General features: G+C 44.4%; 1 protein-coding gene across 3 annotated transcripts in view; it reads right to left on the reverse strand.

Moving 5' to 3' along the window:
- Window positions 1-13969, reverse strand: part of ASTN2 (astrotactin 2) — a 700862-nt gene that overhangs the window by 364403 nt on the left and 322490 nt on the right. For 2 of the 3 annotated variants that reach the window (XM_084898878.1, XM_084898876.1), the window contains 3 exons: window positions 10400-10484; window positions 9612-9686; window positions 8711-8848 (listed from right to left, as the gene is read on the reverse strand). In XM_084898878.1, coding sequence (XP_084755004.1) covers window positions 8711-8848; window positions 9612-9686; window positions 10400-10484 — 298 coding nt within the window. The remainder of the gene's footprint in view (window positions 1-8710; window positions 8849-9611; window positions 9687-10399; window positions 10485-13969) is intronic. The other variant, XM_084898877.1, reaches the window with a different exon arrangement.

Raw genomic sequence — 13969 nt, forward strand, 5'->3', positions numbered from 1 at the left:
TTCGTGGTTGAGCATCGACCTATGAACCAGGAGGTCAGGGTTTGGTTCCCAGTAGGGGGTTGAAGGAGGCAGCCAGTCCATGATTCTCTCTCATCATTGGTGCTTCTCTCTCTCCCTCTCCCTTCCTCTCTGAAATCAATAAACATATATAAAAAAAAATAGCATCAGTTAGATGGCTATGGAACCACATAGGAGAAGCTGTATGAAGGCCTCTATCCAGAAAGCATACCCACGCTGCCACTCATCACTGTCTTTGGGGTGGATTCAGGACTAAAACCCAGGTGTCCCGACTCCCAGCTCAGCCTGCTTGCCCAAGAATCATGCTTCCATGTCTCTCCCTTCTCTCTCTCTCTTTTTTTCTAAAAACCTGCAGACCCATTTCAACATCAGAAGTTGAAAAGTGTTTAACTTCTAATGCAGATGTAACAAGTCATTTCTCAGTTTCACTGTATCTGCAAAGCCTTCTGTAATTCAACATCAAATATTTATTACTACATTTATTAAAGTTTTAATAATTTAGCATCTGCTGCATGGCAGCGAGGAGCTTAGCTAACTGGTTCTCCTGTATCCAACCGGGGTCACTTCAATATTTATATTGCAAAGTTTCCATTTGAGTTTCATTTAGCAGAGCCCCTGCCGTAGCCCTTTCGCCGGGGCTGACAGTTGGCGCATGCTCCAGCCTCCCCGGTGGCCAAGGCTAAGGGAGATCTGGTGCTGATCGGCGTTTGGAGAGATTTACCGAGTCTGGGCAGAAACTCATCCTAATAGACTTCACTTTTATTACGATCGCTAAACTCAAACGGGGGAAATATATATGTCTCCAGGCTTACTGGCTGAATGACAGGCAGGGAGGCTATGAGGAGCTGTGGGTATACAGTACATCCACTTGGTAAGGCGCATGGAGACCCTTGTACTAATGCTTCCCAGAGGGGCTTCCTTCTCCTAACGGGAGGGGTATGGTTGTGCAGGGCAGATTTTGATGCCCAAATTCCAGGAATGCAGCAGTGAGTGCCACACGGACTCCCTGGTTCTCCCAGAAGCTGCCCTCTTTCCCACTTAGCGCTTTATCCTCCACCAGCATAGGATGGACTTCCTCACGACTGTGGACTAAGACAGAAAGCCCCTTGATCTTACAAAGAATCCTTCTCCACAGTATCAGCATTTCCTGACTCCTCGCCAAACAGCCTGAGTTCAAATCCTGATTCTGTGGGATTCACCATAATAGGTGAGCAGATAACTTACACCTTTTGAGCCTTAGCTTCCTCATCTGTAAACAGTAGTTACCCCAGGATTGACTTGTTGTGCAGTCAGAATCAATGCATGCAGCATGCCCAGTCAGGGCCAGACAGACAGAAGTGCTCAATACATGGGAGCCATCACTATAACTATGGGGCTGAGCATTTAAATGTATCTCATTTGATTCTCAAAAGAACACAGAGATATAAGATCAGTTATCATTCCCATTTACAGAGAGGAAACTGAGGCTCAGAAAGTGTAAGGAACTTAACCAACATCAGCTAGTAAGTGGTGGAGCTGGGATTTGAACCTGGGCACCATGGCTCCAGCGCCCTCACTGTTCCCTTCACCCAATCCTCTTCTCTTCTGTGTTTCAGCAGGTAAGCAGATTGATTGCCTATTGAAGTTCTTTTCCCTTTGGCAATGTCTGCGTGTCTGTATGAATAATTGGTGAGGAAGGGGAAAGTGGCAGAGGCATGATAGGGCTGAAATGCTAATGAGAACTTAGAAGGCCCACCTCTAATTCAATATCCCTGCTGGGAAGGGAAGTGCTCAACTGCCATGAGTGTGTCCACATGTGCACATGCATACACACACACACACACACACACACACACACACATTAACAAAATCCACACTCAGCATTACTCAACTCTAAGAGGAAGGAGGAATATTGAGAATCAAACCAAACAAGGCCTCTATCAGGTACTTTCCCCAGACTGTGTTGGCTGGGCCTTCCCATCCAGGTGTCTCCTGACATGTTATCCCCTGCCTTGGCCTGGCCTCACTCCTGCCTACTCCACATACCTGATGGCCTGCTATTTCTTCCCTCTTGCCTTTGCCATTGATGTCTACCATGGTCAGGAGGAAAGATGACACATCCCTTCTCACTATGGTACTGCTTCTGTGCCAGGAACTCCAACTTGAGTCTCCTGACCTCACAGCATCATGTGCTCACTTCCGTATCTGTACTACAGTGCCTGCTTAAACTCCTAAAACTCCCACTCCTTCAACACCAATGACACATCGATGCTGTACGGGTTATTCTACAAATGTTATGCAGTCCTAACAACAAAATCTGAGGGAAACACAACAATCTGGATTGGGCAGGTTTGGAAATGGAGGTTTGGAGAGGTGAACTGACTTGGCCCAAGAAGTTCAGGGAGCCAACTGGAGTGTCAGGATTTACACCCAGGTCTGCAGGATCTCAAGCCTACACTCTCTTCCTAGTCTCCGCGTGTCTAAGTTCAGCAGCTGTGCCCATCACACAGGGGCACCTAGGGTGCTTCTGTGGAGGATTTTGCTGTAAGACTGATGGTCTCCATTTCCTGAGCCAGAATTTAGTATCTGGAACAGTCACACAGAGCATCTGGGGACCCCGGAGTGGTGGACACAGTGTCCTCAGGAGCCCTGAGGCTTTTGCTCACTGTGCTAGGCCAGATGGCCCTCAGCTGAGGAAAGAGGGTATTCAGTTTCCTCTCCCACTCTCACTTATCCTCCACCACTTGCCCCTGGGCACTATATTCCAGACACGCTGCACCGGAACTTCCTGCATCAGGCATGCCACTTAAAGCCCCAGGCCCTGTCCATGGAGAGAACAGCTGAGGGTGTGTGTGTGTGTGTGTGTGTGTGTGTGTGTGTGTGTGTCCAACATCCATTCACTCTCTGTCTGATTTCCTGAGGGAACTACCTGCCTATAATCCACAGGCTAAAGGTCCCTCTAATCTTGCTGGTTTCAAGAGTGGGTTGGCGGCCCACGTCTGGCAAATTATATTTTCCCCTTATGGCACTGGGATATTGGCAAATGTCCCCAAACAGGCCAAAGAGAGGCATCAACACCTAGAGATGAGGTGTATGGAGTAAGGAGTCTGATTCTCAGGTTTAAATCTGGGTTATGCTGTTTACTGGCTGTGTGACTGTGGGCAAGTAATATAATCTCTTTGTGCCTCAGTTTCCTCGTGCATTAAATGGGGCTAGTCATGAAGATTAAAGGAGCTCATTTCAGTCAAGCACTTGGACACTCTGTCATAAAATGCCACTTGTTATGGTTCTTTGGGCTCATGCAAATAATCCAGCATGACCAACCTGTCTCAGGATTCTTAACTTAATCACATCTGCAAAGATCCTTTTTCCAAATAAGGTAGCATTTCCAGGTTCCTGGCTGATAGTTCACAATTTGGCCCAGAAGTCCTCTCCTCTCGAAGGTCTTCCCTATAATCCCCAGATGAGTTTAGTCACCTCCTCCCTGTGCCCCTTCTCAGCCTGAACTTTCCCACTATCCCTTTCCCTAGTCCCAAAAGCATGGCATCTTCTTGTTTGCAATGTTGTCTCAATCCGTGCATGGAGATCTCTAGTCTTCACACTGTCATACCTCCAATACTGAGCTGGGCATACAGTAGGTGTGCAATAAACTCTTAGTGCTTGGAATGGAGAGGCCGAAAGAACAAGGAACCATTCTCATTTCTATTCAGAACGAATTCAGTGAGAAAACTGTCCCCCACTGAGCAGTGCCAGTGTGCTTTCCGACATCCCATAGTTCCCTCCACAACAGGCAGGGACTTAACAGTGTTTCCCCACTTCGTTTCCATTGATTTGAGATCATAGAAAAATCACTAAGGGGCTCCAAGAGCTGGGCTTCGTGGCTGGTAATTATTCCAACGATAACAGCTAGCCTCGCATCTCTCTCGTAGGAAGAACCCGCTCTGGCTGAAACGGTGAAGAAGGCCCAGGGTGAGGCAATAAGTGTTGTCTGCCATGCTTCTCTCTCCACGAGTATCTTTCATTTCATCTCTCAAGTCTTATTCCATGCTCCTCGCTACACCATGGGGGTCCTTATTCATCTCTGTTCCCCTCCAGTCCCTGGCCAGTGGCAGGCACACAGGATGGGCCTTGCCAAGGTTTTCGGAGTTGAAAGGAAGCTGTCTGCAATTTAATGAGAGTGCGCTCGGCTCCTCCACCTTTGTAGCTGACATCATTAGAGTCTCCAATGCTGAAAACCTCAGTCCCACCGGCTTCCTGCTGGGCCAGGCTGGGCGAGGGAAGCGTTCTCATCTTTGGCCCTTCTGCTCCTGGCACCAGAAAGACCTTCCCCCCACCTTAGATGCCACACAGCCCAACGCTGTCCACAGTCCAAGGTTAATTGCTAATGTTTTCTTTCCTGCAAATGCTTTTCTAATTCCTTTGGTCAGGATTTTTTCTTCCTTTTCCAACCCCCTCAAGACGTGTGGTGTGTCCCACATACGTGCCTCTGCATTCATTCTGCAAATATCTCCATGCACACAAAGCCCCCAGACTTACCTCAAGGTATAGCTTTGGCATGCTCATTTAAGTCTCCCCCACATCCCCTGACAAAGGGATTGATGGGAATGCTCAATACTAAGACATTATTGATTTTAAGATGCATCATAGAATGGATGTGGCCTTTCAGCAAAAAGAAATAGAAAAGAATTAAAAAGATGAACATAAAAAACTGCTATACTATGCCACACTAACAGCAAAGTAATAACTGATACTTCTTGAGGTCACCATGTGCCTGACTCAGTGCTTTTCAATAATTGATACTTCTTGAGGTCACCATGTGCCTGACTCAGTGCTTTTCAATGTATTAGGTCATTTAGTTTCACCTTTTAGTCATAGGTGCTATCTGCAATGCCCACAAAGGCTGATGGCCACAGAAAAGCTCCTGCAGGACACAGATGAAGGATTGGGAACTGAACTCCGCTCAGCTGAGCTCCAAAGCCCATGCCTTTAAAAAAATAAATTACCTTATATCATAAAGTTTATGTTTAATCAAAACAAAGCATACATAAAGAAGAGTGCAAATCATAGCTGTAGAATTTTACAGATTCAAAACACCCAGGCACCTACCATTCAGATCAAGAATTAATTATTATCAGCTTCACAAAAACCTTTTTGTGTTCTCCCACACCACTGCCCCTCTATCAAGCAAAGGTAATCCCCATCCTTTCTTCTACCTTCGTGGATTAGTTTTACTGGTTCTGATCTTTATATAAATATATATAGTTGACCCTTGAACACACATGAGTTAGGGGTACTGACCTCCCCCATGACCTCCACACAGTTGAAAATCTACATGTAACTTTTGACTCCCTCCAAAATTAATTCCATTATTTGTGTATGGCTTCCACAATTCAATGTGATATTTGTGAGATTCATCAATAGTGATGGGTGTGGTGGTTGTGCTCTTTAATAGTCATTATTAATAGTATTCCAGTGTATAATCATTCCATAATTCATGTCTCATTTTTATCAATTTGTGGATTTCCCCCAGCTTTATAGCAATACAAACGAATATACTTGAATGTATTATACACATTTCTGTTAGGTATATTATTCAGAGTGGAACCTATGGGTTATAGAATGTGGAGACATTCAACTGAAGTAGATACTTCTCAACAGGTTTACAAAGTGGTCAGTCTAACTTCCATTCCCACTACCAAGGTGTCAGATTTCTAGTTGTTCCCTATCCTCACTGACATTTCTTATCATCAGTTCTTTTAAATATAGCCACCCAGATAGATAGTGCCTGAACATTGAACTGCTAAATTGCTCTGCCTCCCATAATGCTAGATTCCTTACTTATGCAATATTATGTCACAGACTAAAATACAAAAATCAACTAGCAAAGTGACTCTAAGTTTTCCTTTACAATCCTACCGGAAGGCTGCTCTTTTTCTTTCTGACTCTGCTTATTATCTCTCTGTTGTGATTCCGTGGCATGTTATTGGCTATCTATAATTATGATCTATTATTTATTAATGTCGCACATATCACCTGGTTAGAACTTATTAATTCTTTAAACACCCCTGATACGCTTGCCTGGGCATTAGCATGTCAAACAAGGTTTATTCATATAGCTTGAAAAGCTCAACCTACACAGCACAGATTTTGCTGAATGGAGATTATCACAATCTTTTCCCTACCCTCGCAGTGAAACCAATGGGCCTGTAAGAGGTAAATTCAAGAGAAAACTTAAAAGGCTGTCTGTCTGTGTGTTCGCTTCAAGCCCACACAAAGGTATGTGGGCCGAGAAGGATAATAATTTAGTGCCCGAATCAAACCAGTACTCTTCAGTTATTTGCATAACTTTTCTTTAAAGGAGAGGCTTCCTGGTTTGTCGAGAAAGGGTAGAGAGGAGGGTTCATAGCTGCAGATTTTCATCTCCTCTGCAGTCCGGAGCAACTCTGCTCTGGCCCCAACTTGAAAGCACACCCTCCAGGTAACCAGGCGCAGCATCGTTAGCCGGAGCTCAAGGGACATCTAATGCTACTGGACCATGCCCCTTGAGGTCTCCCCCTTTCAATGTACTACAGTATTCCTTCCAACTACATGCAATACTCTCCCTGAAATGCAGTCTACAACTGATATTTTTCTCTTTTCTTTTGAACATTTCCAAAGATGTGTTAGAGTCCCTGAAGACTGATACTGTGGGACTGTCTTGGCTGGCTTGCTATTTAATGTAATTCAGATTGAAGGAGGTCAAGCAGCTATTTTATCCTGAAAATTATGGTCTTTCTCAGCAGTATGACACAGTACATCACCTTCCCAACACTGCCTCCCCCACTATCACCAGTTTCTACTGGAACTTTGCTGTAGTGGGACTCCAATTCACCTAAAATTGGTGCAATGTAACTTTGGGAGTATATTATGTACCAGCATTTACTTATACTATTGAATCATTACAACTCCTGGGAAATGCTTCAATGAAACACTTAGGAACATGTGTTCCAGAGCTGGAGAGATCTGAGTGGAAACTTGGTTCCATCACTTAACTAGTAAAGGCATCACATTTATGACTCATTATATTTTACTCTGTAAAATGAAAACAATAATAATAGCATCAACTCATAGGGCTGACATATGGATGTAATGAGACATCAGGAACGTGTTGGGAACATAGGAAATGATCAATGGATATGAATTATTACTACCCTCTGTGAGGAAGGCGCTGTTATTATCCCATTTGGCAAAGAAATGAAAACTGGGCAAGTGGAGGTGACCAGGATCACATAGCTCATATATGGCAGAGATGGGATTCTAACCCAAGGTGAGGATTCCCATCAGTCAGTCTGACAGCTTCACTGAAACCACAAATTCAATGTCAACAGTACAGAACTCTGAGGAAAGTCAGTAGAGACCGTCTTGCAGTTGGTTTCAGGCAAGCTGATTGGATATCTTTAATAGTCTTTCAACCAGGTGGTCTTCGCTCCACCTTTAAAATGTGCAATACAGAGGAACCTTTCCACATGCTTTAAGGGTCTCATCGACTTCAATTTCTATCAAAAATGGAAAATTACACTCTATCATTAATTATGTGTGCCTGAAACCATCTTAGTTCTTCATAATTACCACTTCATTTCCTAAATGGTATCCCTTTTGCAATCTCTTCTTTTTTTTAAAAAAAAACTACCTCTTTTGGAAAATACCAAGAGCCTAAAAAATCACATCTGGTTCATCCCCCCATGAAAAGTTGAGAAGATAAGACTAAACAACATGTAAAGCAGGGATAGTTGGATTCTAGCAGCTTCCTATCAAGGTGCCATGGACATATGATAACATCTTGTCCCAGAATGACCCAAAGGCAGTGATAGATTAACAATCACTGGGGGGTAGGAATCGCCATGACTCCAAGTTCAAGTTCACGGGCTAATAAGCCAATTCTAAAAGTATACTCAGAGTCCACTTTTAATAACATTTAAATTTCTAAAATGCTTCTCCTAATCCAATTGGGAGAAATGAAAAAAACCCTACAGTAATAAGCTCCAATATAGTACTAGGATCAAATCTAAGACCACTGGTTTAATTAAATCAATAAACATTTAGTAGAGGTCCAGTATGACCTGGGAACTGGGGATTAAGAAGCTAAATAAGTTGTTTTCTTTGACCTTAAGATAGTCTCCACTAATGGGACAGAATGATATGTAAGCAACTGTTTGACACACAGAAGAGCCAGTCTACAATGAAGTTAACTACAAGGTATAAAACATGTAAGGAGGGATGCAGTCTCCATTCCTTCATGAATAAAGAACAAACACATTAGACCTGGACAATGAGAATATATGAAGTAGCCCAAAATCACCACAGAACGCATCGCATTCTCTACCATTCACTTTCATGACTCTCCGATATAGGATTAAGTAATGGTCTTTGATAAGCCCATTAATGATCCCGTGATGTGCCAGGTGATGTTTTAGTCTATCCCATATTTTATATGTGCCCTGAAGTAGAGTAAGGATGTTGAAATACAAGGCCTTGAGGCCCACCAATGGAGGGCACTATTGGGAGCATGGAGTACGGCATACTTAACAGAGATCCTCACATCATCTACAAGGCAGCTGCCTACTGCAATGATGTGAAGGCTACTTCTTCACAGGAGTTCCTGTGGACCTGAAACAGGGGTTTCCAGGGCCCCAAGAAGTCCTTGCTACGAGGATACTGGAGAGGAATTCCCTACCTGACATCTGCAGGGTCTTCTGTGACGAGCACATCAGTCTTGCAGCTGGCCAGGGGGTTGATGGACAGCTCCACAGGCGGGACCACAAAGCTTTTGCTGACAGGAAGCCAGAGTCCTTGGCCCAAGCTGAAAGTAGACCTGCAATGTAAGAGTTTCCATTGGGGAACTCCCTAGGAAGCAGAGTAAAAACTGAAGAAATGGATTCCTCCCCCATCCCTTCTTGGACCCTTTTTCTCTTCCCCACCCAATTGAGCCCCCTGCATTTTCCAAGGTACAATTTAAATTTAGGCCCACTCTGCTCAGACTTGGATGGTCATTTCTTACAACTATTAATCACAGAGCCCATGTGAGTACAGGGCCTGTTCCCAATAAACAGTGGGCTCTTTGAGGACAGAGACCATCGCAGCTCTGCCTTCCCAAGCACTCCTGGTACCTCGCCGAGTTCCATGCATGACTGCTGAGTCAGCAGGGAGATCTGCACAAAGGTTAAAAGCATGCACTCTGAATCCATTTGAACCCAAATCTGATTTCCAGCCTGCCACTTAATTTGCTGTACGTCTTTATCAGCTTAGGTATTGACATTTCACACGAGATTTCATGGAGCTAGCAGGCACAGGGCCTATAGTTATAGGATATTTTTAAACCATTAGACGAGATAATCAGTAATGTCTCTTTCAGGTTAACTACCTCAGTCCCTAAGTCTAGATGCCAGACAGATAAGAAATAGATCTCCATAGTAACCGAGGCTGTGATGGTACAGCTGTGCCCATGAGGGTCCCTCCGCATTCATTACAGCCCAGAAGTGCACAGGTTCAATCAACTAAGAAGGCATAATCACACTTCCCTGTGAGAACCCCACTCCACTCCCCAGCATCGTGCCCCGACAGGACTCTCAACTCACCTGAGAATCTTTTCCGGGGCTTGCTCTCCCGTCACCAAATCATAGCCCCTCTCAAGTGTTGTGTAAGGCCATGGTCTGTAGGAAGAATAGGAGGAAAAGAAAAGTAGTCAGAAGTAGGAAGAATTCATAAAAGAGTAGTTTTATAAACAAGCAAGTTTTGCAGAAGTAATCCTGTACTGGGCGAGACTATGCATATATTAAAAAAGAATGTCTCCAAAAAGTATGGATGAACTCAGCCCCTTTTAATTCCAGCTTGTCCATGATGGGGTGATGTACAAAACCCTGCTTCTGTTTCCTCATCGGTCCACTTTAGGAAGCGTTTTTGGATTACTTGTGGTCAGGGAGGGGGTGCTACATGTCAGCATGTGTTCTCTAGGACAGTCATCATGTACCTTTAATACTAAAATGGGGTTTAGTGGGAAACAAGATTCATTTTCTATTGGGTTTTGAAGAAATAAAAATGTTACAGAAAAAGCCGGGACTGGTATGGCTCAGTGGATAGAGCGTCGGCCTGTGGACTAAAAGGTCCCGGGTTCGATTCCAGTCAAGGGCATGTACCTTGGTTGCGGGCACATCCCCAGTAGGGGGTGTGCAAGAGGCAGCAGATCGATGATTCTCTCTCATCGATGTTTCTAACTCTCTATCCCTCTCTCTTCCTCTATGTGAAAAATCAATAAAATATATTTTTTTAAAAATGTTACAGAAAAAGAGTCCTCTTGGGGAAGTGGTTTGGGGCCCCTGGGAACCGAGAAAGTGGGGACGGTCCTCCATTGTCCCTTGCCACTCACCCTTCGCTCTGTCCCCAGTCACTGCGCACACACAGATGTCTGTGCACCGGGTCGGGGGCATAGCCTTCATGGCAGCTACACTCTCCTGTAAGTAAGAAGAGAAAGCAGTCTTGTGAAATGCTGTTTGCACAAAATAGTCTTCTCCCCTTGTATCAGTGTTTTCTTAGAAAATACAGCAAGCTGCTTCATTCTGCCCACAGAAAGAGGGGTTTCTGGTCTACCCACCAAGGTGGGGAATAAAGAATTTATTTGTTTGTTTGTTTGTTTGTTTGTTCGTTCCTTCGCTTATTTATTCATTCATCCATTCATTCAACAAATCCCGACTACCATGCCCTATCAGGCTCTCTGCTGGCACAGAGGATACAGAGATCAAGGTACACCCTGATGCTGAAAGAGCTCATAGCTTAATGAGGGAAACAGAAAGTGGCCCAGTGGCCACAAATAGAGGGCTTGTCCTCAAATAGCTAAGTTATGATCAAGTACATTTGTAATAAAAGTGCAATCAGAAAATTGAATTCTCTCCAACTGAGTGAACAATCCATGCTCATTTGTAAGCCACAAATCAAATGCCACACATCCAAATATTTTTTATTTTCCCTTTAGGAAAAGAATTGTTTTCATTTACAATCTCCAGATTTTAGTTGTTGTCTGGTTATTTTAATTGGTTTTGTTCTCCTCTCCTCCCTTCCTTTTGTTCCCTTTCATCTACCTACCTTTCTATCTACTCATCCATCCATCCCTCTATCTCTCCCTCCATCCATCAATGTATTCATGTATTGCCGCTATTTTTTTCTTTTTTCTGGCCATGTCTTATGCTTAGTTGAACAAATTCTTGCCAGCATCCCATGCTGCCTTCAGTGTATTCCCCTTTGGCCAAGCTCAGTGGTCGGCAAACTCATTAGTCAACAGAGCCAAATATCAACAGTACAACTATTGAAATTTCTTTTGAGAGCCAAAAACCTACTTCTGTACATGGGCCACAAAGTCTCTATCGCACTGTACATGGTATTTTGTGGAAGAGCCACACTCAAGGGGCGAAAGAGCTGCATGTGGTTAGCAAGCCGCAGTTTGCCAGCCACTGGCCAAGCTCATTAGGCATGGTCAGTGGATGTCTCATGGCCTAGCCTCAGAGCTCAGAATCCTGAAAGGTTTTCAGAAACTCTGTCCTACTTCCTTGCTACTCTCTGTCCTGCTCCACTGCATACGCCTTAAGGTTTTGATCCAGTTAGCTGTTAGTTTTTCCTCAGGTGTATGTGTAAAATGTTCACAGATGCTTTACCAAAAATAGATCTACAAAAACGTGTTTGGGAAACATGGTATCATTCCTCAGAGCTAGTAGATGTGCTTTTGAATGAGGGTGATACACATACAGTTTTCTCTAAACTTACTTCACTTTGGGAAGCTTGCTGGTGAACAAGTCACAGGCTCAGTACTCTGTGGAGCACACCTTGAAAAATGCTGGGAGGAAGTTGGCTGGTTTAGCTCACTGCCTGGAACAGAGTAGGTGCTCAGCACTGTGAGCTGAACGAATAACGGTGCTACGGCTCTGGTAAGTTTCTAGACTATTAATGTCAGGTTGTATTCTTTCCGGTCCTCTGGTGGTCACACCCATGCACACCCCCAGGTACACCGCAGTCTTTCCATCCTGCTGGCATTCTATATAGTCTACAGTGAGGGTTTTCAAACCACGTTTCTCAGAAAAAGTATATATTTCTTTTTAAAAAAATATATTTTATTGATTTTTTGCAGAGAGGAAGGGAGAGAGATAGAGAGTTAGAAACATCGATGAGAGAGAAACATCAATCAGCTGCCTCCTGCACACCTTCTACTGGGGATGTGCCCGCAACCAAAGGTACATGCCCTTGACCAGAATCGAACCCGGGACCTTTCAGTCCGTAGGCTGACACTCTATCCACTGAGCCAAACTGATTTTGGCAAAAGTATATATTTCAATGATGGAGATTTGGGGATTTCGCATCTTTCAGATTTTAGTTGATTTTTAAAAAAGTGTTTCTCAGAGGGAAGGTGGAGTGGAGAGAGCCAGGGGTCCTCAAACTTTTTAAAGTGGGGGCCAGATCACGGTCCCTCAGAGAGCTGGAGGGCCGGACTATATGAACTACTAATTCCTACTGTAACACCTCGGCTGCGATCACTGCCCAAAAAACCTGGCGGGCAGGATCAGACTCCTCTACGGGCCGCAGTTTGAAGACCCCTGGAAGCAATTAACTTAGATGCACATATGCATAACCCATGCACATACACAATAGTGGGGTGATGCCTGAGGAGGGAGTGGGTGTAGAGGAAGGGGTTAATTGGGAAAAAAGGGGACATCTGTAAAACTTTCTTCAATAAAGATTAAAAATTCTCTAAAATTAAAAAAAAAAAAGGGGGCTAAACGCTTGGCAGTTATATGCTAGAATTTAGGGCACCGGAGAGCGCCTCCACACTATGTTTTATGCAGGCCTCATTAAAATACTCTCCTGTCATCTCTGTTTCATTGAGGAGGGTACCGAGCCTGGAGTTGAGGTGCTAAAGTTCATGCTATTTACAACAACATGTCTCACTGATCCGGCTTTTCTCACCCTTGTGCAACCCAAACAACACGTGGCAGCGACTATGATGCTAGGGCAACCCCGGTTGTACAACTGTCACCCATTCCTCCTCATTCCAAAACGTTCGTATTCATCAAATAACCTTACTGTTTTCACCAATTCACTCTACGCGTTATGCATTCGACCTTATACAAAGCACTCCGAGTGTTGCAAAACACTCTAACTGGTTTTATATAGCACAGTGCTGCCTCATCTTTGTACCCCCAGCATTAGGAGACAGCTGTCCATCAGCCCAGGCTTAATAAATGTTGACCGAACTAGGTAGTAAGACAGAATACAGGGTGAAGAATGGGTCAAAGAGAGTCTTCAAAATATTCAGAATGAGACTGTAGAGAGGCAGAGGGAGAAGCGAGGAGAGAGAGCAAGGTCTTTCTTTCCCCTTCCCTGAATACCTGGCCCATCAAAAGGGGTTTCTTGTTGGCAGGGGTAGTCTCTAACTCTCCTCTCAGCATCATGCCCGGGGCATTCCACTGAATGTGGGTGCTGTAAGGATGTGAGACCAGATGGGCCCATTAGTAAACCTAGTGGAAAAAGGACTAAACTCCTTGAAATGTGGATGAGAGCAATTCCCCGACGTGGGAGGGGTAAGTCACTAACAACGTGTTAAAATGCAACAGTCCCTTCATGAAATATTCACCACTTGAAGCACGTCTAATATTAAAGATTAAAAGTCCTGGGATTTGTCCTCGAGACTCCCAGGACTGATTTATGATCTGCCACAAGGCACAGTCCTCATGATTCATAATGGGAGAGGTGAGGGTGTGAGCTCTGGCGAAGGGACAGGGAGTCAGGGCGGGGCAGGCAAGGAGGGCTGCTGGGAAGGGCAGTGGCAGAAGTTCCTGTCTCTCTGATCAGTGACTCAGCCGGAAAAGGCACAGGTCTTTCCTCCTCCTTTCCCTCCATTTGGGAATATTAGGGAGAATGAGAAATCTATACGGGAAAAGGATGCTGCTCTATT

The sequence above is a fragment of the Pipistrellus hanaki genome (genome assembly GCF_964339955.1).
Source record: "Pipistrellus hanaki genome assembly, chromosome: 11".
Taxonomy (NCBI): Eukaryota; Metazoa; Chordata; class Mammalia; order Chiroptera; family Vespertilionidae; genus Pipistrellus; species Pipistrellus hanaki.